This window comes from Temnothorax longispinosus, chromosome 3, assembly GCF_030848805.1.
Source record: "Temnothorax longispinosus isolate EJ_2023e chromosome 3, Tlon_JGU_v1, whole genome shotgun sequence".
NCBI classification, from domain to species: Eukaryota; Metazoa; Arthropoda; class Insecta; order Hymenoptera; family Formicidae; genus Temnothorax; species Temnothorax longispinosus.
In genome coordinates this window covers 22182811-22210591 of record NC_092360.1, presented here as the reverse complement: position 1 = coordinate 22210591, position 27781 = coordinate 22182811, and the positions used below count along the sequence as shown (strand labels likewise).

The 27781-nt window shown below is 40.8% G+C and overlaps 1 protein-coding gene across 1 annotated transcript; it reads right to left on the bottom strand.

The window, feature by feature from the left end:
• Nucleotides 1-203: 203 nt before the first annotated feature.
• On the bottom strand, nucleotides 204-27781 carry Notum (palmitoleoyl-protein carboxylesterase notum). The gene is made up of 8 exons (XM_071772280.1): nucleotides 26419-27781; nucleotides 5619-5997; nucleotides 4850-4910; nucleotides 4529-4758; nucleotides 3759-3968; nucleotides 3378-3666; nucleotides 2859-3181; nucleotides 204-2602 (listed from the first exon to the last, which is right to left on the bottom strand). Exons 1-8 carry the CDS (start codon nucleotides 26434-26436, stop codon nucleotides 2265-2267), a joined length of 1848 nt encoding a protein of 615 aa, XP_071628381.1. The 5' UTR covers nucleotides 26437-27781; the 3' UTR covers nucleotides 204-2264.

Genomic DNA, 27781 nt, shown 5'->3' with positions numbered 1-27781 from the left:
AGAAATTTTTTACGAGCTCTTATTAAAGAACTTTTAAAGATAGTTATACTTTTGATTGATTATACTTGTACTTCTTTTATAGATTATGACATGGACATATATGATAGATGATAATACGGACTTTACTTAAACGTTGCTGGTCTGTGTGGGTCTCGAATGCAGGAATACGAATAAATGATCCATTAACCATCAAGCTCTTAATAGAACAGATATACAATTTATTTACAGTAGTCATATTTTTAAAAGATAACAGTACATGTTGCAGTATACGTGAATGCAAGAGCTTTGACCCATAAAACCTCGAATATTTTAATCGTATTCGCATAGACGGGGTCACAATTTAGAAAAATAAAAATAAATAAAATTTTAAAATATAATGTTTAACGTCAATATATCGATGGTATCAATAAAAATAAGTGCATTTTTGGGCATTAGACATTAAGTTATGATCATTTTATTTGTCAAATGTTTGAGAAAAGTATTGTAGATATTGTGTCATTTCGATTCTTGAGTCTGTAATATATTTATTTAATACTTTTTATATCGTATAATCGATATAAACAAAATATAATCAGGAAAGAAATTATTGGACAAATAATCTTCTCGAGAGAATATATAGTTTCGTAGTTAAAATGTCATTGGTACCATCGATATATTATGTATATATGTGCACACGACAAAAAAAATATGCCGCTGCAATCATCGGATACTATGCTATATTAAATAAATAACATTACCTTGGCAGAGTTATATTACAAAACTGAAGACATAGGTACAATATATATACTTTACGCGTATCAACTTACAGTAACATTGTTCTTATCGTGATGTTCTAATCTGACAATTATAGTACATGAAGGATATTAATACGATTTGATTCGTTGAGGTAGATAATTTAATCAGTCTATGAAGCTGCCTTGTCGGTCGGTCAATTGTTTATTGATGAGTTTCCGTTCCGACGTTACGTAAAAGAATCAGTCCTATTTGCAACATTGGAAGATCCTTACAGTCTTTCATGTATGACTGAGTTTTACGCTGATTCTGTTCTAAATGACACGGCAAACTGAATCTATATGACGTGATGAACACAAAGATGTGTTTAATAAAGAAAAGGATCTTTTTACAAAAGACAATCAAAGGACAATCGAAATGAAAAGAATTGCATTCGAACAGATATATGAAGTTAGGGAGGGTTCTGCCTTTCGCCCGATTTCTAATTTTGGCGACAAACTCTGCGCAATGAACGTATACGAATTAATTCGTAAAACATACTTACATGATTGGTTATTTTACCTATAAATTATAATAAATTAAGATATTCGTGTAGTCGTACAATTACAATGAAATATACACTTTCTACACGCCAGAACTCTCTTGTTTTCCCCTGTCCGTCAGCGAAAATGCCAATCGAAATTTCCACTCTCTGGGCTTTCTCGTCTTTTCAGCGAAGCGAGTCCTGCAAACGCACCATAAGAGGCATCTCTATGAAATTATGTACATCCATTTTGGTTAAACGCGTTATATTTGGTCAATAACGCGTAACGCGTTTCTATTCAAGCATACTTCGTACGTTAAATTGTTGCCGTTAAATGAAAAAAAAATTATATATTTTATATGTTATATGAGCGGAGCTAATAATTCATTGATTTGATCAATTGGCAGTCTCCGGTTTAAATCAATAATATGCAAAGATATACAACGCGAAGATATATGCAAAATTGTTATCAAATTAAAAAAATATATTTTAAGCTTGATTTGGTATGTCATCATGTTGCATAATTACATATCTTTGTATAACTATAATTATATAATTTATTATTAAATACTATATATAATAATACAATATTATTATATATAATATTATAATATTATATATAATTATATAATTATGCATCTTATTTTATATAAAATTATCTAAATTCACGTTATTAGTATTATAGAGTTGTTTGTACTACGCGAACATTAAAAATTTACTTTGTTAGAAGTATTGATTATTTTATAGAAGTATAGAGATATCTATACTTTCAATATTTTAATAGATTTGTATTACTTATAATTTCTACCAGCAATATATCTTCTCTAATTTAAGTACTGTAACATTAGTACCGGTGGATACAGCTGATACGAACCGTTTCACATTACTTGAAACGTAATATTTGAAATTGTACGTAAATATTGAGCTCTGACTCTAGGACGTGCCAACGGAGAGATTGCTAAAACAAGCAGGAGAACTCTGCATAAACGTTACGACAGAAAATGTCTTGCTAGTTCGCGCGTTGTGTCAGAAGATTCAGCAATTCATTGTGATCCATACTATTCAATGTATGTATATCGATGCCGAGGGCATTCGCGACACTTTTCATGTCTAGACCAAAGCTCTTGAGCAGTTCAATGAAGTCCATTTCCTCGCCCGTAAAGGGATTATGCAGCTTGGGGCAGCTATGGTTACATTGCGGCCAAGTGCAGCGCTCTATCATACGGAAATGGCAGTTCTTGACGCACTTCCGTTTGAACGACGGTATCACCGATCGCTGCGGCCTGATGCCGTTAAATATAGCCGTATGGTTGTTGCCGTTAACTTGTTTGCCGCCCTTGCGACGACCTGAAAAAAAAAAAAATGCATAAACTTCGAATAATCGTCGTCAATACAAACCATGTGAAAAAAGGTCAATTATTTTTTAAAATTTATTAATAAATGTTAAAAATTAAATATTATCGCGAAATCAAATGCAGCGCTAAATGAGTTTTCGGTCAATCTATTCTTATAAAAATTATATGAAGCAGCTTGGAACTATTCAAAGAATGTCGACTGTTATTGAGCAAGGTTCAAAACATGTTTGCGCATTGCTAAACCGTACCGGCGTTCTTTCTCCGCTGGTGTTTCTCTTTTTTCATTCTCTCCTCTTTACTTCTCTCTCTCTCCTTTCTGTCTCTCCTTCTGCTTTTATGTTTCCTCTTTCGCCTCTTCTTATTCTCCTGCTCTTGAATCGAACCGGAGACCGGCTTTCTTTCCTGCATTTTGCCAACGGCGGACAATCGTGCTTTTTGCATTTCCGTAGAGGAGCCAACTCTGCTTTTTCCGTCCTCGATCGCGGTACCATTTCCCTTTCTGATACCAGAACGCAGTAGCTTTTTTAGCGACTTTCCGCACGGTTGATTGGTCTCGATTTGCGAGTGAGTACTGTAGCAGAACGAAAAACATTATCTCCTCGAGGCCTCGAAGCGTCATTGATCTCGAGCGTCATTGATTTATTTACCGGGATGAATCCGACTCTACACTCTGACAAATATTTTCTCGGCAAACAACGCGGTGCAACGACGAATATATTTTCAATCGGCGGGGTTCATGCAACAACAAATATCATTCGACTACTTACTTGTTGTGTTCGTTGCTACGATAATTCCCGACCGGCATTTGATCCCAACAGAACAATGCCTGGGCGAAGGAAACCTCGTCTATTTTAATCATCTTCCAATCCCTTTTCGTCAGGACGCTGTGACTAATGCAACTCGGGGCAAAGACCGCGGTAACATTTTCAAACGTCTGCCGAAGACTGTCGCCCATTTTATGTATGTAGTCCCATTGCTGTCTCGTTACTGGCGCGGCGACGTTGTAGGCTTTCATTTGTGCCTCGTCGAATATCCATTGGAAGACGAACAACGGTGCTGAGATGTTAAATAAAAGAGTTTAAACTTTCTTCGAAACATAGCAATTTTAGATACTATACTTAAATTTTCATGATACGAGATGAACTCACCGGACAAAGTTGGATAAAGTCGATATCCAAAGAAACACTTCCACGGTTCGTTAGGATATCTAACTACGCAATTACGTGGCATCCGAGAGTTCCATAATTCCATTCCTTTTTGTATCGCATCGACCGGCGACAGGCCGTTCGGAGAGTAAGGCGCTCTATCGAGGAACCATCCGGAATCCGATACACCACGTATAGCAACGTGTCTCAAGCCTGCGCGAATAGATAAGTCTTATATTTCATAACCGAACTATATACTGTCGGTGACTAAAGAATACCAAAATGCTTATGCTAGTAAGATATATTACATGCTGAAAGAATAAAATAAATTGAGAAACTCAAATATAGAACAGGAATATTAATCTGTTTTAAATATTCTACAATATTTTATAAACGATTCTGTTTCATACAATTTTAAAACAGAAATTATATATACTATATATAGCATTACGAAAAATCTATATTTAAACTCATAGGTATTAAAAAGAATGGCATATGAGAAAGCTTGGTCTTGTGTCAGTGTTAATGAGAGATATTATTGAGGAGACTAATTAAAATGTGATTCTACGCTTGAACAGCAGTATTAACGATAGATATAAATAATTGATAATAACTATATCATTATCGATGCTGATTCGCCTGACATAATTGGATTGTCAAATGAGAAACGTATATTACCATGAAAATTGCGGCAATTATCAATAATGACGACGGGAGTTGTTTAATTGGGGCGCAATAATTGGGGGCGATAATTGATAAATCGTGCGACGTACCCAATTCATGATGTATCAGATTGTGAACGCGATTCAAATTCAGCATAACGCCGGTGCCGCCCGCGCTGCTACCGGCTAAAAGAAAGGCGCTCGCGTTTTCGAGGCCAAGGGGAACCAAGTCCCGGATGATCTGGACCACGATCTCTGCCCCCATGAAGGAAAACATGTCGTTCGGCGACCTGAAGGCCCTAGTGCCGCTCCAGCTGTCGCTCGTGCAATAAGGAACGAAACTGTGGGACGACAACAACGGCGTATCGTTACGTAAAGACGGTGCATTAGCGACGCGCGAGGTCGACCGTACGACAGATAGACAATACCTACACGTGATTCGTACCCCAAAAGAATGGATTCTCGTCGGGATTCGGCGAGAGCATCCCGCCCACTGAAAAAAAAATCGGAAATATTTTTATTTCGGCAATCAGTGGCAATATCAAGCAACGTGCATATATGCTGGTCGAGGATCACCTGTTGCCTTGCAGCTACAGATATTGGAGAACAAATTTAAAAAGGCATTGGTAATTACTGCATGTTAAAACTTGCAGAATTTTGACGAAATTGGATCTTTGCAATTATGAATAAAAGCCACAATTTTTCGATTAATAATTGAATCTTTCCTGACCGAGATTAATTTTCTGAATTATCAAGAAATATTTAATGATGATAAAATTAATAACAGATTATTAATTAACAAATTAAATTATATAATAGAAGCAATATCCAATAATGATTGGATATATGCTTTGTATATAAATTCGTACATTAATATCGCGATATAAAGGTTCAGAAAGTCTTCTCTGATACGCATATATGAGTTGGGTAAAAAAATGTGATTTATATCGTCGTTGCGCGGCGCAATAAATACCATTCGTGCATAATAAAGCTCATATGTGTTGATCCGCATCGCATAACATGTATTATTTAAAACGATGCGAGGAGCAATGCGAGCGTTCAAAAGCGCGCGCGCGTCCACGGAAGATCACCACGAAATTAATTTATGACGCGGCGCGAGAGTTTCGGCGCTTGGATGCACGAGCGGAAAATCGTTTTCGTTCCGCGCGACGTATAATTATAAACGATCGGGAGGACCCACCGTCGCGTGTCTCGGGCCACTGGGTTGACGTCATCAGATGCCGCATCCGCATCCACCTGGTCCTACAGCTCTTTTGGTCGTAGCAGTACCAGCCGCCCTCCAGGTACATGATCCACCGCCTGGAACCGTGGGACTTTCGTAGGTAGAAACCGGCCTGCGATCCATCGTTGCAGGTGATCGATCTGTTGCTTAGATACACCCTCTTCAGGGCCCGCTGGTCGTCCAGCCCGTATTTCCCCAAGTAGCTCATCACCTTCCTTATCGTGTTGCTCTGATACTCCTCCGGCGAGCCCAAGGAGACCGAGGAAACGGAGACCGTATTTGTTGGCTTGTCCTCGGCGATTATTGTCAGGATCAACGCCGCCAAGTACGGCATAATCTGAAATACGCGAAATGAAACCTTGATAACTCGAATCTCGACACATCACGTTTGTCTATCCTATAATATATTCTATCAAAAATTTCAATTGGCTAAATTCCTTATTGCAAAATAAATCTTACAGATATTTTATAAATATTTTAATTTCAATATAATAGATATAAAATGTTACAATGTTCTGATAATTAATGTCTTCAAATTCGACTTTCGAGCGTGCACTCTTCCTCGCTTCTTTTTTTATGGTTTTTATGAACATATCGGCGATCAGGCCAACACATTACACGGCCACCATGTAACAAATGAGCAAGTGATGAGGAAATAATTTAAAAAACGACGATAACGGAGAGGACGACGAGCTACATGGCGCCACTCTCTCCTTCTCTATCTCGCATCCGGCTACCATATCCATCGGTGGCTCGTTTTACCGCAACAACGTCCCTCGGCCTCCTGCCCCTCTTTCACGAAAACGACTACTTAGGATCAAGTTCCAGCATCCAGGACGGTAGCCGGCGGCGGAAACACCTCGGAAACAGAAGCTCGGTCTCGATCTCGGTCTGAGATGAAAGCCTTGCCGCCAACACTTGCGGCTGGTAGGAAGGAGAAACATTGTTGCGACGCAATTATGATCGGGCATAATGGGCCGCAAACGGCGGATTGGGTTCCGCTCCGTACGGAGCAATGGGTACAAAAAGAAGAGGAGGCCTCACCTCTCTCGCCTTTCCTTTCGCATTGCGTCGTAGCCGCGAAAGAAACGCACTGCGCGATGTCATAATTCAGCCGCAATCGCCGATTGTTGGCCGTGGGGCTTTCTCGTAGTTTACGCGAAACGCGGATGTGCCTAATTCATGATTGCATACCGTAGTTCTTGATATTGCCGTACGGTGTACATCCGCGCATTTTTCGATAAAAATTAAAGAATTTCTTACATTCGTAACCTTGAAAAACTGAATGAAATTCCTTTATCTATATAAACGCTTTAATTAGTTTAAAATTTTTAAGATTTTTAATTGATAATTGGATTTCAAGCAACAGAAAGCTTACTCGAGCAGATTAAGATACATAAATAAAGCTTTAAAGATACATAAATAAAGATAATAAATATATTTTTATTTTGTTTAATTTAAATTAAATTTTAACAAAATTTTTAAATTGTAATTCAATTACAAAAAGTGTTAAGAAATTACGATAGCATATCACGAAGTAACAGACTAATATCACGAAGCTAATTTTTGTTAAATGTCAAATGAGATCATTTCTTTTCTACTTTTTATGATTATTTTTTAGATAGTTCTAACGTTAGATAGATTTATTTGTTTTTTCATTTAACCCAAATTACTTTTACAGAAAGACAATTATCTGTTCGTCATGTAACTTCTTAGACAGGTCAACGAAAAACTTCTCTAAATTATAGCCTAGATTTTCATCAATCCATAGAAAATCGCCGGAGAAGTTTAGCTCAGTTTCGAAATATCAGCGTGACGCGACAATCCGGGTTTCTTAAAAAATTAAGGACGACCGAGCGGAAAACGTTTCATGGTTCGCCGACGTTAAGTACCTGGGGTATGCACCAACCCCTCTATTACCGTAAAACTTAAAGCTGACCGAAAGTGGCATGTCTCCCTCTCGTCGAGTGCCTTTCGCGTAACCACAAATTATCGGGAAAGCGTAGCGACGGACTTGCAGCGATTTCGAGAATCCGCATCGAATCGAAACTTTCGGGGAGGTCATAAATAAAGTAGACGACTCGAACGGGGGTGCTTCCACTCTGCGCTTAACCGCTTTATTATGCCGTAAATCAATTCGTTGGGGTGTCGGGCCTGGCTGGCGGAGGGGTAGTTTTATGTTATGCTCTGAGCGCGGCTATTCAAGAGCTATTGAAAAAGAGAAGGCTGTAAAACCGCTTTTGAACAAAGTTCGGCAACGATATCATAACGCAAACGTTTTTACTTTTTAATATATGTATCATTTATATCGATCTTTTTAAATTTATGCGTCCTTTTTGATAATTCACATTTTTCAATTAGAAATAAGATTGAATGACAAACTATTGATAAATTGATTATTTTTTTATTTATAATTTTAGTACTCTTTTTTATAAATATAAGTAGATAAATAACAACATAGATAAATAAATAAAAATTTATAAAACATACTGCTGTACATTTTGAAGAATAGAGGCAAAAATGGTGGAAATTTCCTCTTTGATTTTTATTATTTATTAAATTTGATATCATACATATAAAATACTCTGATACATTGTCAGAAATGTACATATAAAATGCACGATAAGTAGAATATTAAACGACATCGTCAAACTGCAATTAAAAAGCATATACATATATCACAATAATTTATAGGTTACAAATTTTATTTTATATTACAAGTTAAAGTCCCTTGCACAATAGGCAATAGCGATAGCGACAGCGACAGCGACAAAGTTACATCAGCTATCACTATCGCCTAATATTGTGCAAGGGGCTTAACATTTTATTTCTCCAAAATATTCGCATGCGTTCAATTTTTATCATCTATTCGAATCGTGTTAATTATGGTAGATTGATTTTTGGACGGTAAAAAATTTTCATTGACTTTGTCGTTCATTTAATTACTGTTTATAATTATATATATTTTTTAAATGCAATACAATGCAACCAAAAACGAGCTAAATATCATAGCATCTATTAAAATTTCAATCTCTATAGAAATACTTTTGCGTAATCTGAAGCTTTCTCTCTTAAAAAAACATGTACTCAAGGTATATTAAGAACTCTCTATCTCTCTCCCTCTGTTACTCTTTCTTTCTCTTTCTTTTTGCCGACTCCGTAGCCGGCGCATTAGAAGGTGTCCTGGGCGTGAAGGTGTCCGTCATAATTTGCCACCCGGCACATAATCCCCGTGACAAAGGCCGACAAAGTGACGGCTGTTACTTGGACCGGCGCGGCGGCGCACTGTATACTAGCTGCAGGGAATCCGGTAGCAAGGTAAAACGTTTAAAGATACCGTGCACCGCAGTCAAAGAGATGAATCACGCCGTAGATAAATGGCCGCGATCTGAACGGCTTTTTACGGCGAGGCGAGGCGCGGCGCGGCGCACTCATGCGAGCTCCGGGTATTCGCGCATCCATCGATATTTTATTATCGTTAGTGCACGTGATAAAGAGAAAGAGAGAAACATTCGTCGTTCTCCTCGACGAAGACATTTTCTCTTTCGTGATTTTTATCGGGGAGTTTATTTAGGATGCCTTAATATTTTAAAATGTATCTTTTTCTCCAATACTTCTCATCACATATGAATATAAGTATTTATATACTTTAACCCTTGATTTTGAATAAATTTTTCGAAGAAATATTATGGGATCTTTATCGATAGGAAAGTATACTGTATTAAGCATTAGATCTTATTGTAGATTGTGTAATTGATAGTAGATACAGTTGAAAAAATAATTTATTGGAAAATAATTATCTCTTTAAACGATATATTAGTTTTTTACGTTTAATCTTCTTCGTCGGTGAATGAAATTCATCGTATTTTTATTTAAATCTTCCTCTATCATGGTACATGTATTACAATTTTATTAAATAAAAGAGTCATACAAAAGTAGATTTAATTATCAGCGGAGAATAAAAAATATTTCCTATTGGAATTACTTTCAAGTTCGGTTCTTGCAATACTATAACAATACTCGGTTAGGCGGCTCGATATCGATGCGATTCATTTCATTCCATCCCAAATGAATAAAAGTTCTCCTTGAAATTTATACATGTGTGCGTGTGTGTGTGTATTTTTGCGCGCGCGCATATGTATTTTTTGAATTTTTGCACGGTTTAATGTGTACATGTTTTTCTTTTAAATTTCAATAAAAAATAAAATAATGTAGATTATTTGATTTTTCGTATTATTTGATTTTGATATATTCCTATCATGCAGGATTATAAAAAATGTTTCGTATAAACAGAATATTCAATTTTCAATGATACTACTAATGCGTATAATTACATACAATTGTAGAATATTATTTCGCTTAAATTTAAAGAATTAACTTACAATATATTCTACAAATATCATTCTCTATTTAATAATGTTTAATGTAACACGAAATAACTGAAATATGAATTCCTTTCTATTGATTTAAGATATATAAAGGCCATCGATCCCTTTTCGATCACTTTTTACATAAGTAAATGATCTCGAACTTTAGCATCGGAGCAGAAATGACGTTGAACGGCAATGTCCTGCTTTACGAGTCCGTCCTTCACAAAAGAAGCATTCGCTTCCGCGAGATTAAGGAGCTGGCTGATCCGCCTCCCCCGTCGCGAATTCATTTGTTCCACACCTGATTCCCTCTCGAGGTTGACTGACTCTCGTGGTTGGTGATGCGTGGCATTCCGTCGATGCGGCGTGTGCGAATGCACACGCATGGAATGAAGAAAGAAAGAGAGAGATATAGAGAAAGAGAGGCGCAATTTATTCATACTTTGGGACATGGATTCCCTGAGAGCATATAGAAAACCATATATAACTTTAGAAATATATAATGCATACATAATGTGTTGATAGATGTATTTAAATGTAGTACTGAAAATAAGATGAATATTTTGAGTATGTAGTACTTAATGATGAAATAATAATGGAGACAAGCAGGATTATACGCAAATACATTAATTGCCCGTGCATGTATGTGATTAAATTGAACTTTTCTACAAATCTCAATCGATTAATATGTGGAATTATATGTGCGTAATATGATAATTCTAAATCTATATAAAATTGTATAAATTATATATAAATCATACTATAACATATATGTCGATATACAATGTGTGCAATTTATATAAATGCTTCTCTATATATAGACGTACATATTTTTTTTACAACTTATGAAACATAATAAATTTCGATTTTACTTTATTCAATCGGGAAATGTAATTAAAATCCCAGATTTGGACAATACACATCAGATGCCTTTCTTCTGATTAATTGTAACACGTAACATGGCTGTAAGAATATGCGACGTGGAGAAAGAGAGAAAGAGGCAGAGAGAGAGAAAGAGAGAGAAACAGAGAGGGATGCATAAGGGAGACGAAAACAGGTTAAAAATAGCCAGAGAGTAGTCGGCATCTTTGAAAGAGGGCCGTGCGTCTTGCTGGCCGGCCTGAGAGTCGTTGATCGTTCGCATCGCGTTTCGTCGTCGTCTGGATGTTGATGATGATGGTGAGAGACCGTCTCGTTACCATTACGAGGGCCGTCCGGCCGGCTAACACGCACCGCAAACCACGCATTACCATAACCGCGCAGCGCGGCGCGGCGCAGCGGGGTTGTTGTTGCGGCGCGGCTCCTTCCTCGGGAAGGAGCAGGAGTTGGCGAAAGTAAGCGTCAGCTTTCGACGCGCTCTCGCGACTTAACAAGCGCGCGGTTCCGCGAGCGCGTGGGGAACTGGAGGGAGAGAAGAAGTTCTGCGAGCCCTGCGAGGGTGCTAGATTACGTTCCCTCGAATACCGCCCAAACCGGCGCGGCGGTTTCCACCCCCGCCTACCGGGCGAAACTTTTACGCGAAATTACTTTCAACGGTATTTCGTGCAATTTTCGTGGTATTTTGGAATACTTTAGGACGTGTTTAGATCTTATTAGAATTCCGAAAAAAGTGGAACCATCGATCACGCTCTCGTTGTATGAAATGTCATTTGTCTGCCTTACATGCCTTACATGCCTTCAGCGCGATTTATATTATAACGAATTATTCATCAATTTCAGCGACAATTCTAAAATTGATTTAATGACACGTTGTGCATATAATGAAAGGCCGCAGTTAAGTACAAAATGAATATTCATTATTTTTCATTATATCATCGATTTCATCAACTGGTCCCTCGTAATAGAGGATAATGTAGCGTGCAAATTGAATTAAATTAAAAACGTGCGCGCGATATCTCCCCACGTGAATATATATGTATCTCTCTGGAGAACAAAGCCGCCGTGATCTATTTCCGTTATTGTTAAAGTAGCTTATCACATACCAACGGAAACAACCACGATCATCATTCTGCAAAGTCGAAGATAAAAGAACGGTGTTTTATGCTTATGCATATTACATTTTCTTTCTCCTCTGCCACGGACCACAAATAGACGATACCTCGGATATCTCGGTATACAAAGTATATCGAACTCTCAAAGGAAATCATCCTTCGCTTCTTTGTATTTGGTTATGAATATTGGTATACAAGCGTGCGCCTTTTAGCATGGAAATTGACATCAATTTCCTTTCTCGGATTTCTTTTTTCTCGCTGTACTCTTACGGCAATACGTTATCATTCGTAAGCTGATATCGCAGACATCGAGGAATCGATCTTCACTATAGATCAGCTCCGAACTCGATATTTTTCGCACGGATGTGACGGCGCATTTGAAATCTTTCCGTGCCATTTTGTCGGCAGAAGATCAGTCTTCTTAACGGTGTGACAAAGCGTTCGGACGAGTCGAGATACGTATATACATTTAATCCCAGTTGAATCGTCCACGGAAATAGACGTTAAACAAACTTCGTTATTCTCCGGCTTAGCTTTGACTTAGCTGTGCATTTCTGCACCGATCAGGTGATTTTTTTTCCCCCCGACAAAAGCCCAAGTTCGTGATATTCTCTACATTCTTGCGATTACTTCTATACAACGTGCGTATGATATTTACTTGGGACTAAATACTTCTTTTCATTAATGTTTGTACAATCTTCCGAAAAATGCACGGTATTTACTTGAAACTGAATACTTCTTTTCAATAATGTTACAATCTTCCGAAAAATGCATGAAAGAAAAGCACAAATCCGCTTTCTTTCGGTATTTTATAAAAGATTCTTTAGAATAGATTTATACCAACGGTAACAGTGTTAATTTAAGGTCTAATCTTCTATGCACTTTAGTCGACGGTGCAATATTATTTCTTATCCATATATGCTAATTATAGATTGATCCTGAAACTAGCATATACTCTTGACTCCACGCTTGATATCCCAACATCAAAATATCCCAAGATAAATACTTTATCTATATTCCAGGCATCTGGATACATCAACATGTCTAAGAACGAGCAAATGTTTGCATATACCTCCTAATACTAAATCCAGTAATTAATATAACATCCCGCAATAATCAGCCACGGTAGATATATATCACTTCTATTTAGATCAGAACACTCGTATAAAAGGGGGAAAGACCCTGAAGCGGTAGGAAAAGACCTGAAAAAATCGGCGTAAATATCTGTCGTAATTTACGTCGGTAGAGCCGAAAGAAAGAAAGAAAGGAAGAAGCAGACAACGGGATCGAGGGGAGGGAGGGAGAGAGAGAGAGAGAGAGAGAGAGAGAGAGAGAGAGAGAGAGAGAGAAAGAGAGAAAGCGGGAGATAGGCATACATAACATAAAAGGGTGAAGGGAAGGAAGAGACGAGGAAGGAAGAGAGAGCAGGTGGCAAGATAGGGTATATACGCCAGTGGATTAAGGCACGGAGCGGCGAGTCAAAGAGATTTTCTCCCTGGCTCGTCTCGGCAGGGGCCCCTCGTCCTAACAAGGGCTGAAATATGACTGCCTTGCCCTGCCTCGCCTTCGCTCGCTCGCTGGCTCGGCTTCGCTGCGCCGCGCTGCGCCGCGCCGCGCCGCGCCACGTCGCATCGTGCGCGCCTTCCGAACGCCGTACGAAGGAAAAGTGAAGGAGATATCTGCTGGCAACTAATTTATCGGTTGGCCTGTTTGCCGGCGACCCGCGGGATCAATGCACTTCCTCGGCGTCGGGTTCATAAACTAGCTCTAACACAGGTCGCAATTCCCGTCGGCGCTAATTATCTGCACGACGAGAAAATCCGAGGAAGTATAGTGAACTTGGGGCCAAAAGTAAAGAATTAGCCCGAAAGGGATGGTCGATTCGATTAATTATAAAGCATTGTGATATTTCAATGCGGAGTTTAGGCAACTAAATTTTTACTAGTATTATTTCTTTTAACAATTTAAAAGCGTTTTAAAAGAAATATATTGGGTTTTAAATTAGAAACGTTTGGCGAATTAATCTTCAATCTTGCGCAAGCAGATAATAACTATTTTATATTTAAATTCAAATGAGTTTTATGTTAACAGAATTTTAATATAAGACATAATTATAAGATATCAATGTCAGATTATTAAAAGTGGGAAATTAAGATTCGAAAGACGCAATGTCTGATTAACCAAACTGCCGATATATGTGAGACTTAGTTTTACCTAAAAATGATTCGGTAATGTGGTCAAAATTGGGATGCATAACACAATGTGTAACATTATACATTTGGAACTGGCAAAGCGCCGCTCAAGATACACGCTCAATATACGGCTGCAAATTACAACTGGAAGTTGTATTTTCTCGAAACGGACGTAGAAAGTTGGGCGAAATAGCTGCCATACTATTCTCGCAACCTCATGTATTCAAAACTACATTTCTGCAGATGTATTCGAAGCGAAACTATACAACCGTTGAATAGCACGGTTGAATCACAATGCCCACAGACATCCGGCGCGGCGCCGCCGCCGCGAAGAAAACTTTTAGATTCGGATTACTTAAGGAAAGTAACGAACGGAGCTGCGGAAAATTCTGTAATTTTCTTTTACGCGTGTTCTTTTTCAGCGTGCAAAGTATAACGAATTGTATGGTCTTTGTATTAAATAACCACTGTCGCGTTAATGACTCTCCTAGCAAAAGATTTCAGTTTCAAGCCACACAGTATCCTCTCGCTTTCCAGTCTCTTTACATTTATATAAATTATACTTTATATTATTTCAGTGATATTTGAAGACACGACATGACGGTAATGATATATCTCCGGTAAAAATGTAATTCTTGCAAAGATAATTTCGCTTTTACGCGAGTTTTTGCGGAATTGGTAATTTTTATATTCACATAACCGGTACATAATATAAAAACGAAAAGAACGTGTCGAGGTCTCGCATATGTCCCGTACATGTCTGAGGTGTATGGTGTATAGGTTTCCCGAGTGATACCGCGGCGGAGTTGTCGCCGTGATTGTCGATGCGAGAGCGCGGCACCACAATTTACAATCTAAGGTGCGTATTTTCTAGCGGAGATTGATAGGAAAAGGGGAGAGAGAAAGAAGAGGCTCGGTCAGGTCGGCGTGGCGCGCCGCGAACAAAGTATCCGCGCGCCAACCGTGACTGCGGCGGCGGCGGAGCGGTTGCACGGTGGTCGCGCCGCGCGGCTCCGGAGCTCGGAGCAGCAGCGATTGCGGGCCGTTGCGGCTGCAGCGACGGCGATAGCAGTGACGGTGACGTCGGTGGTAATAGCGATAGTGGTAGTATGGCAATGGTGATGGTGGCGGTGGGTGATGGTGCCGGAGGTGGTAGTGGCGGTGGCGGCGGCGGCGGCAGCGGCGGCGCGATGGTGATGGTAGCGGTGGTCCATCGGAGTAAATATATTGGATGGCGGTAGGATTGGTGGCGGTGTCTTCCGCTCTCTACTTGAGCCGCGTGCCCGCTCGCTCGTTCACGCCCGAGGTGCGCCTTTGATGTGCCGCCTACACCGCGTTCTTGCTAACTCTCTCTCCTCTGCGCCGGGGCCTCTATCTGTAACTCGCGCGCCGCCGCGGAACCGGGAGAGAGAGATTGCGTTTTTCCTCTCGAACCGACACTCGGCGGCGAGCTGCAAAAAAGAGTAGCTCTTCCGGAAAAATCTCGGCCGCGTTCTTCAGAGCCCCGTCCGTAGAGAGCCGCGCATCACGCTCCGCGCCGCGCCCGCGCCGCGGCGACGAACTTTGACCTTGATTCGCCTGAAGGATCGGGGAGGAAGTGAGAAACTCGAAGGCGCGAGAGACGGAACATCGATTATGGCCGCTCGTTTCGAGGGCTCGGCCGCGCGCGCTGGAAATGGCGTTTTTGCACGCGCGAGAGAGACCATCTGCCCTCCCCTCCCCCCTCCGATATTAGGGCGGCTTCTTTGCCAACGAGGAAAGAGACCGCGCACAGCGGCTCTAAGTGTTACCTGTCGTCGTATTGCTGTCGTTCGAATAAATTATATTCTCTTTTTCAAAAAAAAAAAAAGAATCTGAAGAATTGAAGAGGTTCGCAGTATTTTGCAGATCAAATCGCATAACAAAAGTTTGTATATTATATATTCTTATCTATAAGTTAAATAATCTCTCTTCATTTATAGACACGTTAGTTAAAAACTATATTTCTCTCGGAATAATAATTTAAAAGCAACGATAAAAATAATCAAATCTGATTATTTACAATCGTTACACGCAATGTCCCAACATCGTTATCGTCCAAAATTCGTTTTAGAAAGGATGAGAAAAAATTCGATTTAGAAATACGACGGAGAGCTATGATCGAAACTGGACGGTCGGCTTGCTCCGAGATATCGGACTCCGGCTGATATCAAACGAGTTAGGCGAGATCGGACATAACGGCGCGGTAGCGGGCGCGTAGGTAGGCAATGATTTTACGGGAGCTTATTTCGAAGATCCTTACCCTCTTTCTTTCTCTCTCCTCCTTTCCTTCTCGCGGGGCACACTTCGTGCCGGCGTCCACTTCTTCTTCCACTCCTCTTTCTTCTTCTTCTTCTTCTCTTCTTCGTATTCATCTCGCGGCCGCTTCCTCGGCGGGAGATTCTTCTTCGGACGTGTGAGTCCGATCCGGACTTGTGCGTATTACAGGTATACGGTATATACGGGTGTTCTTTCCGGAAGCCTGCTCCGCGAACTTCGGCGCAACATCAAAGGTTCCATCCGGCCGCCGCCAATCCGCGACGCCGTACAAATCGATAATACGATTCGTAGCTGCCCCGTAACGAGATTCGTCTCCCGGCGATCCTCTTCCCACCCGAGGCTATCGAGAGACACAGTCCGAGATATCGAGAGGATTCGTAACGACCGAGCGGAGCGGGGCTTTACGGCGGCGACGGACGCCGCGATCCGCCGCGTTTTCTCCGCCGGGCCGTAAATGGGGAAATTGCCTTCGCGTGTTCGCGGCCGCTCATTTCGATTGCTAATTAGACCCACCGGGATATGAATCTTACTCATAAGCTTATAGCGTGAAGCTCATCGTCCATGTTATATCGCTATTCGATTTGTGCGTCTCGCATACGCACCGGATTTTTATGAATTTTATATTATCTCGTTGATTTTTATTTTATTTTATTTTATTTTTTTTCAATATTCCAACTGTGTTTATACGTTCATATATTTTATATATGAATAGAACTATGTGTGAACGGCTTTTTGAAATTGAAGTTAATCATTCTCACTGATTTCTGTTATAGGTGTTCTTAAACAAGGAAACATTAAAGGAAATATGCCTGGTTTTCTACGCAATGCGTATGTAAGTTAAAGTTAAAAAAATTTAAATTTTCTCAAAATATATAAGACATAAAACACATATATATGTGTGATAACACATAACTTCTTCTCTCATAAAAATTGCCGTACTCTTCAATAAGTAATCAAAAATATCGTAAAATGGCATAAGATTATTCAAATGGAAGAATGTTTATTTATTATGTTAAATTTATGTTTAACAAGTATATTAATTCCATAATAAGTTCATCTGATTAATATGAATAATATTTAACATTAATAAATCAGAAACTAAAAACTGTGTTTGGGATTTGCATTTGATATGTGTTAACAATGGCTAAACGTGTTACGTGCTTTTTAGATACACGCGATAGATAATGGAATAAAATTTTACGATAAAGCTATTAAAAAAGCGGGATCCGCTTTTTTATTTACGAGTGCATTGGCACAAACAATCGAAATAAATAAAATATCCGTGTATATTGATGACGATATTTTTGAATTAAACAATTCTCGCAGTCGCGTATTTTGCGACAACCCGCGTCACCCGCGTGTACTCGACCTATGTGCGTCAAAACATTAATCCGGAAATTAATCCAACACGGCGAGGTCAGAAAAATATCGCGATGCGTAACCAGTCTCTGTCCGCCAATATATAATCATGAATATTTCCCAAAATCACGTAACAATCGATCGCGTCCCCGATCGACCATTGGGACAGCCGTAGCCGGTCGCGCCGCGACAGCCGCGAGGCCGAATCTCGAGGTCGGCCCTCAACAAATTTGCGATCGGTTAGCGGGGGCACGCGTATTTGTTTAGGTGCCTTCCCGGGGCCTTTTCCCTTTCCTTCGCCGAACAACCCAGACCTCTCTCCTCTCCTCGTTCAGAGTGCGCCCTTTCTCTCCGCGCGAGTTCTCTCGTTCCTTCTCGCAACCCGTTCTTTCCTTCCTTCTTCCCCACCGTCCACTCTCGGCCCCCCTCTTCGCCCTTTCTTCGTTCCACCGCCGTATATATCTATGTATATCGGCCTGAAGCGGCGCACCCGCGCGCGCAGTCGGTTCACCGTACGGTGGACCGTGAAACGTTTGATCTCACCGCCAAGCCAGATCGGCAAAAGGCCTTTTTCTGCGGGCTCGAGAAAGACGGAGAGTGGAGAGAGTGTGAGAGAGATCTCTCTCGAGAGAGAGAGAGAAGGAGAGAGAAAAGGATAGGAGGAGAGAGGGAAGGCAGCTTGAAGCCGGCCTCAAAGACTTGACTGATGACTTGCGGCCACAACGCGGGTAGAGGAGGCAGCCGCTAAGGCTAAGCCCGTCGGGCGTTACGACCTCGTGGAAGATCGGCGGCGACGGCGTCCGAGAGCCGCCGCACGTCGGCCTGGATATCCGCGCCGGGTTTACCGGTCCCCGTCGATTTCTCGGCGCGACGCGTGCCCACTCGTGTGTCCACGCTCGCGGGCCCCTGCGGGACGCACGCCAACCCACGGCCATGGTGATTCGTCGTCGCCCCTTTGATCGTTGGGCCGCGATGCCGACCGCCGTACCGCATTGTCGTCTTGCTTTCCCTCACGGGCACGGAAAGCCTCGCCGCACGTTTTTTGGGGATATTAAATTTGGATCTCCTTTTTCGAGGAGAGACAAGGCGAGCCGTCAAGCGTGCCGGACAAAATTACGCTCTGATATTTGTTTTTTCTCGAATAATTTTTTTGTGGGAGACGCGCGCATCCTGAACGGAGGAGAGAATTGTTTCCTATATCTATATTTTCGAAAAGTGTCGGCATAATTTTACGCTCGACTACTCTTGCGCATGAGAGTCAAAATATTTAACGAAATATATAATGCGAAAATTACCAGATTAAACAAAATTTAGATTTATATAACAGGTGCAAAAATAATTCATCGTTTAGATGCAGTTAGAAATATATCTTGATTCTACTCGGGTTAATCGCGGGAAAGCGATTTACACTTCTCCCGTCAAGACGCAAACAACAAAATTTATTATCTAGCGCGACAAGTCGTCACGACTTCAGCAGGTACGATCTGATAATGTAACGATAATATTCGCGGGCGCGAAGTGAGTTCTGCCACCGCGGATGACCCCGCGATCAAAGGCAGCAAGGGGTATTCTCGTAGAGCTAGAGATGGGAGGAGAGACGAGATGGCTAGAGGAAAAGAGGGACCGAGAGAAGGAAGAGTATCGAAGGCACAGTCAGGTCTGCGTTGGCCGCCTGGGCTCTGGGGTATACGAGGAAGAGGAGCGTTGTTCTCGGGCTGGCCATTCGGAGGGGATGGCTCGGAGAGGAGAGGAACTGTCGGCTCCTTTGAAGTCGGTCGGTACCGTGTGTAATTAGGCCGCCGCTCCCCACCCCGCCCTCGGCCTCTGATCTCGCCGCGCTGTGTCGCTAATTGCTCACCGCCTCACGGCAGAAGCATCGTCGCCATCCTCGTCGTCGTCGTCATCGTCGTCGTCGTCGTCGTTATCGTCATCATCGTCGCCGTCGCCGTCGTCTTAATCGTCTTCGGTTTCATGTCAGCGTCCAAGTCCAAATGCTCGAGCTCAATCTCGTCGTCATCGTTACTTCGAGTCTTGAGCAACGCGAATTAGACAGCCTTTTCTGTGAAAGAGAACTAGACATCCAGTCGTTAACGCTGGATTAATCCGTCGGAAATTCTTGATCTCTTCCCGATCTCGTTGCGATTTTCTTCCAGAGGAACGTTGAACAAAGATTTGATTTTGAGATGCTGATAGATACGATATCACAGGTTTGTGTGATAAAAACGTAAAATGCCTAGCTTATAATATATACAAATCAATTATGTCTTCGTTAATAATAAGTTTTGTTTTCCGATAGCATTTTGCCACAATTATAACACATAGCTTGATCCTTTAAAGCGACGTAGAATAGAAATTTAAAATAAATCCAACTGTAACATAATATTTAGTCGAACTAGGTAAGAGTAGATGATATAAATTTGTATCAATTATAAATTGGATTACCGCGATAAATAAGATAATCTGCTAACGGACGACAAATCTCTCTGGAGGATCCTCTCCTCGTTCATCTGAGAATTGTCGTAATGGTCTTAGCCATTATTTAATGTACCTTTAAAAGCTTTCCCTCGCACAAGGGGGAAGGGAGGAGGGATATAGAATAGGTAGATTGTTCGCGATGTAAATATACTTTTGCCTTCGTGGTCTTCAAGATTAAATTGCCTGCTGCTCTGTAATCCAAGTCGCAATTATCCTCATCCGTGTCCACATCGCCATCGTTATTCATCTCCTGTAATGTAGATGTTCTTAAGTAGATGCGCGTATAATCGCCTTCTTGAGTACACAACTCTCCGTCTACTCTCAGTAATTGCTGCCGCTGTTAATTGCCGTGCTGTGTTATGACAGCGATTCACCGGACCTCATTTCATATGAAACGTATCTCTTTCCAGCGAATAAAATATCATTAATAACGATTTATACGTGGAATCTCTTTTACGGTGTCAACGCGGCCAGCCAGCCAACGTTAGCAGCGCCATAAGCTATCCCGGCATTTCCCATGTCGCTTGTAACGGCCCTACTGTTGTTCTCCGAGAGCACTGTATCTCTTAGTCTGCTTATATAAACCACTGTCCACCTAGTTTAACGAAGTCATGTCTGCTATGTAATTGTTATACCTCGCGATGCCATTGCTGCTTGTATTCAGCGTATCACACATCCCGGGTAAAATAGAAGATCCGATGCCAGAGCGATGTTTCTATCCTTTAGCAGTTATCAGCATTAATTCCACGCTAATTCTCACATTAATTGTTATTTATTATTATACGTTTAATTTCATTATTTTTAAACTTTTGGACTATATATTTTAATATCTATACAGAACGATCTTTCCTTAACACACTCTGGAGAAATATTCATAAATTTTATAAATATCATTTTGCATTATACTCGCAATTCTATTATATTTCTATTATATTAATTTAGAATATATTAAATTACTCTTGCCACGGCTATATTACAAAGGAAAATTCGTCTCAAGATAAAACGCGACTATCATGATTATTCTTCGACGTAATTAATCAGTGTCGTATATAGCGTCTTGGAAAGCAGTCACCAATTCCGTCGCGGCCAGCGACGCTTTCGTCGCGCTGGTCGCTCCGCGTCCAGATTCCCTTAAATACTACAAACTGAATATCCCTCTCGACTTGAGGTAACAACGCCCATCCACTACTAATTGCTGCTTGCTGGCACAATGCTCCGTCCAGCCCGGGTCTCCGCCGTCTCCGCACACAGAAAGGCACGTAGTAGAACGAATCCGGACTGACATTACTCTCTAACGGGGCATTGTTTCCGTCAGCTCGCCAGCGTTTTCGCCTCTAAGAAGTGCGCCCCTGTTTCCTATCGTTTCTCCTCTCCCAAAAGTCTCTCGGCAAACCGGAAAACATTATAAAAGTTTCGCGGTAAATCGCAGCAATCTCGCGCCGCGCTCCCCCGTCGTTTCTTCGACAATAAGATTTTATCGTCGACACGTTTCCCGCGCGAAAAGCCCACGGTTTAGGTAAATGACGGTGAAACGACGTACAGTCTTCTCAAAATCTTAATAGCTTATTATTATGATCATTGATACTGCTCTCATTACGAAATCCAGAATGGTCACCTCTTCCTGCGTTTGTAAAAAGGACTTGAAAGTAGGACATTACTCTCGTCGCTACTTTTTTCCTTCCATTTCCGTTTCCGTTTCCTCCATCTTCGTATTCATGCGGTTGAAATGTGCATTACCATGAATACGCCCTATTAATATTTTCCTTCCTTGCCCGTGTTATATTTTAAATGTAACAGCTTAATCCGGATGAGGTTATATATTCTAATTTCGCACGCTAAGCTTCTTGCTTAAACAAATATAATGGTACCTGCATGCCAAGATATTTACAATTTTTGTCATGAGATTTTAATCACGTTAAACATTTCTTTAAAGTTTGAAGTAGAGTTTTTATTATAGAATAAAATTGACTAAAAAAATAAGATTTTATCAATTATTTATATCCTTAAAGGTTAATTTGCCGAAAAATTTAATTTTCAATGATAAATAATTTTAGTTGCCAATGTTTTTTCCACTAAAGAAAGTATCAATTTTTTAACTTTTTATACAAATAAAGCAAATTTATATCTATGTGTGGAGAAACTTGTAGAAACCTCTCATTTTTATCTTAAGTCTCGGGTGGAGATTGCGCAAGACTTGGGAGTGAAAATACGTTTTTATGTTTTATTATTATTTATCTGTTTCCAAAACGCGCGCAGCCGCGAAGCGGCACGGACGTTTATATTTTGGAGGCAATATCGGAGCCGCGCGAGTACATTGGGAAAATAATCTCGAGTTATTGGCGCGCAAACGCAGCTCGGGCAGAGCAAAGGGCTAAAACGGGAAGAGGCGCGCGGTGTGGAGAAACGCCGGAGGAGACGGGATTCCGAATCGACGCGGACTATGCGTGGCGCGCGAGATCACAGAGACGGAATCCCGACGTAAACAGGCTTAAATTGTAATCTCGGGGCTTTTGGTTCTCTCTCTCTCTCTCTCTCTCTCTCTCTCTCTCTCTCTCTCTCTTGACGGGATACTTGTTGCTCGTCTAACTCTTTGATGTCCGGTCATGCGGCGCTCGTGAGATCAATATACGCTCATTAACGAGCGCGGCCGTTCGCGGTGCCAAAGGGACACACGGATATGCGAATATCGCGGTAACGTTAACCTTGGCAGCAGGTGGCATAGACGATCATCGCAATTATCCGCCCTGCTTTTTGCGGCCGACACTATTCGCTTGCGAACTGCTTGAGAACAACAAGGGACGCTTCATCTCCGTTTCGGAGCCGCGATACACATATGTCATCCATAAACGAATGCCTATCGTGCGTCAATTATTGCATGTAATTATCGATATGAATTATACAGTTTCAACAAGAAGAAAAGAAATGAATTAACCCTGGGAATATATTGCTATTAGAAGTCTAAATCAGTTTTTTAATTTCTAAGAAATATAAAAAAATGTTTCTACATATTGCGTATAATAAGATAAATTCGATGATATCGTTAGCTACAGCAGTTTGGGTAACAAATGGACATTTGGCACGTATTTTGTGAATGGTAAAAGTCGAGTGGTAATTGGAGCTTTTGTTGATATAATAGTAACACTCAGATTAATGTTGACATTTAAATAACGTTGTTATGAAAACATATTTTAACCACAAAGCAGTATTATTTTATAGTATTATTTGCTTTGTTGTTAACTGCGGAATCACCGAAGCATTTAAAACATTGAATTGTATTCGTAACTCAAGTATACCGCATCATCGTGACGCGTAATGGAAAATTATATACGCTGCACATAGGAAGTATCCGAGAAATTATTTCTAATAATTTTCCTATGCTAAATTTGCAACTAAAATTTAACTACCAAACTATTTAGCACTGAAAATTGAGAAGTTAGGGTGTTTCAAGAATTAAATTCTATATTGTTTAATTGATTTCTTAACTAAAGTTACTAAAGTAACAAAAATTTAAGCATTCTTTGTTTTCAAGATAATTAATTTTAGAAATTCAAATGTCAATAATTAAAATTGAAATATAATAATTTTCGAAATTTGCATTAAGAAAATAATATTGCTTTATATTAACCTTTACAGATATCTTAAAAAGATAAAAAAATAGTGTGTGATTAAAATTAACCGAGTATGTTACAAAAACTGCACGTCAAAGATTACATATTGTTTATAGTCGATTCATCTAACTAAAGAGTAGAAACAATTTCTGCTACAATAATTTAATAAAAGTGTGCGGTAAATAAAATATTCTGAATGTAAATTGAATACAACAAATAACAAGGACAAAGTAGTGTTTTCGGTCAACAATCAAGAATGAGAGAATACGTGAAAAGCTATAACTGTATAGAAATTGAGAGAAAAATAAATTATGTTTTATTTAAATATCGATTGTTATATGTTTTTGCCATTTGCATTTATGGTCCACAGCGGAAAACGGTATTTCGAACGTTCTCTCTCTCCGAAATGTAACTCGCTCCGAGCTTCTGTTTTTGGGCCATTGTAATCGGCTGTTTGGAAAAAAGCATATAGCTTCGTTTAAACCGTGCGCTTTCAATTTTGACGTTTGCACAAGGGCGCAGCTGGTAGTGGATCGAGTGGATGTATCTCCCGCGAAATTTTCAGCAATTTTAGGAATTAGCCCGTCGTTCAGTTATGAAAACGCACATCGGAGACACAGCTAGTGATAATATCGTGCGAGAATAAATTTATTTCTCTCTTTTTGATTTCCCACTGCCATATCCCCTTAATACGTGCCGCGCGCGGCTGTCGGCGACAGATGACGATAAATTTGTGCGAGAGAGAATCGCACGCGATTCGCGGGAGCTCGCGGTTTATCGCGTGCGGCGCGGCGCGGCTATAGCTGCCGCAAGTGATTTATCACGTGCGTCGCGTCGTCGCGCGAATTCTATGCGCCAGATCAGGCGCATCGTAGTCGGCCGTCCAGGAAGTCGCCCGATTACGTAGAGCTCGCGCTCGACACAGCCTCTCACCTAATGAGCTTCAATCGACACCGTAATTAACGACGTTTGCTTGTGTCGATATTTTCGCCGAGGCAATAATATTGCGTAGCAACAATAATTAAATTTAAATTAAATTGTTCATTAAAATCAATATTTTAATTATTACTTTTAATTAGTTAATTAAAATAAATTAAGTCATCAAAATTGGTTTAAGTGTACTACACATTTTGTGTTGTCTTTTACAATCTTTCGTCCGAAATGATCGATCGATCGATTGATCGCATCGCGTGTTAAACGTTACGCGCTACCTCTGATTTTTTTTTTAGTTTTACTTATTTAATGAAGATAGATACGTGGAGATTCAACAGTTTTGTTACAATTATACATTATATGATCGCATTACGTGACTTTAATTGTATATAAATAACAGTTTTGGATTTCGCTTTATAATTATTTCACCCGAGATTTTTGTACCGTGAACAAAATTGATTATGAATCGGCATAATTCATTATGGAAGCGTCATTAACGCGGGTTACAGATTTCTCGAGTTTCCACGACGTACAAAAGTGGCGCCGTATATTTTGACGCGCGAAGAGCATTAAAAATATCAAAGCGAACGCTACGGTGGAGGATCGCCGTGCGCGAGAGAGCCAAAAGCTTGCGAAATCGTGGTAAAGAAAGATTTCGAGGGCGGCGGCCGCGGAGGTCAAATAACCCCCCCCTTCCCCCAGGGAGAATCCGCGACCGGTACCGTGGAGTTTTCGCGACCACAGGCGAGCGTTCAAAGGCTTTCGTTAAATCGTACTTAAAAGTTAAAGGCCACTGTGTACGCCTAGTCGCATCGCATATACGACGGTTGTCAGGGGAAAGAGAGAAGGAGACAGTCGGTGGAGGGGCGACGGGTGAGAAACGCGCGGCGGGTACCCGCGTGAAAGCAGAACTTCCAGATGATCAAAGAGCGTTAAAAGAGGATTGGGATGCCTCGGCCGCTACTCGTCTTACGACGCCGCCGGTGTGTATGCGCGCGCGCGCGCGCGTGTGTGTGATAAGAAGGAATTAATGTACAGGACATTCGCCCCTGTTGTTGTTGATGATGATGACGCATGCGATAGCTTCCCTCTTTATTCGTATCGCGAATATAAGATCTGGATTTATTTTTGATTGTCCATTATCGTCTACATGTTTCTCGTATGGCAGTTTAATTTTATTTACTGTTTTTATTCGGATTTGATGCCTTTTCACGTAAGTAACTGCCGAACAGCTTTGTTCATTTTAATTGCTGGGTGCAGTGTTATATAATTTAAAAATAAAAAATTATAAATACTTGTATAAAAAAACGTATATATGTATATTAATTATATAATTAAATATAACTGTTGCTTTTGCATTAAGGATGTTGATATCAATTTTTGTGAAAATTTTCAAGTTACCCATAATTCCATATTTTTCTTCAATAAGATTTCTCACGCCCAACATTCCTAACTTAAAATTTATCCAAAAGTCAGGTAAAGTTATAACAGAAAATCGCGAAATACGTTCGTGTGAGGTAAACTCGACTCACCTGCAACGCCGTCTTCATCTTGATACACCCTCGTATGCTAAATAGTACAGCTGCTGTTCTCACGCGACAAATCTTCGTATCTTCATTTACACGCAATCATCGCAGTTCATGTCGATCACCTTCAATCCGTGCGCATAAAACAGCGCGAATCTATCCTCACGCGGATCATCTTAAGTCTCATCAACGAATCACAACAACACTGTGTTTTTCTATTGATCCATTCGTACGGTTGATGCGACATGAAATTCGCGGTGGTCCGTAATCTCTCCGATCGAGTGCCGCGCGACGACGATCCCGATATTTAAGCGGGGGTTGAGGGTATCCCGAGAGAGTCACGTGGTACTACGGCACGCATTTGAACGCGCGCGTGCACCGATTTCGCTCTCTTCCTCCAGCGTCCCGCTTGACGGTTCGGAGCGCACTGCCGTCACTTTTCGCTTCGACCGCTTCCTTTTCTTCTTCTCTCCTTCTTCACTCCTTCCGCCGATGCACCCTTCTTCTTCCAAAGGCACGAGGGGCCGGGTACGCGCACGTGCCGGGCACGATCGACGAAGTAATAGCGACTGACACCTCCTCTTCTTCTCGCCCGATTTTTCTTCCTCCTCCTCCTCTTCCTCCTCCTCCTCTCCCCCGGCGCTCACCCGTTTCGAATTTCAGGGCACCCCTTCGAATTCGCGATTCTCACGCGAGCTCGCGCTTAGGAATTTTAGAATTAGACAGTGCTCGTTATTGATTGAAGAAATTTTTCAAGCTTAAAAGGAATATCTTGACGTGATAATTTGATCTCGTAATCGGAATGATTCGATTAATTGAAGAGTAGATGAGCACTTCAGGCGCGCTTTCACACGATCTTGCGATACAAGAGATCGCGTGTAGTACAGCTATACCTTGCTCTTTGCACTATCAGAGCCGGGAACCGACTGACAATCGGGCCAGTTCAAACCGTGCGAAGTAACCAGTAAGAGCACACCGGTGAGAGGGGTAGGGAAGAGCAAGAAAGAGAGAGAACCAGTAAGAGAGACAGAGTAGGAGTGGAGTGAGCGAGTGAGACAGAGCGAAGTCTAGAGGGTGGTGGAGGAGAGCGTGGTTCTCACTACCCACGTGCAGGGTTGTTTTGACTGCGACCAACTGCGACGAGGTCGTGAAGATCATGGACGCTTCCAACAATATCGATTCAGTCAGGTGCCTTTTTTAAATTACGATTTTGTTATTTCACTTGTGATATATCTCGTAATTAACACGATTTACAAAATGACACGTACATAGATCAATACATCTCTTTCAGACTTTCCATCGATCATGTATTTTAATTAAATGAAAATTTTAATTAATGGAAAAACATGTTCCTTGATGCTAAAAGCAT

Coding starts and splice junctions, on each gene's coding strand:
- Notum (XM_071772280.1), bottom strand. Junction 4,759..4,849: donor TTTTGGGGTACGAATCACGT/GTAGGTATTGTC, acceptor GTCGTCCCACAG/TTTCGTTCCTTATTGCACGA. Junction 2,603..2,858: donor CCAGCGGAGAAAGAACGCCG/GTACGGTTTAGC, acceptor TTTTTTTTTCAG/GTCGTCGCAAGGGCGGCAAA.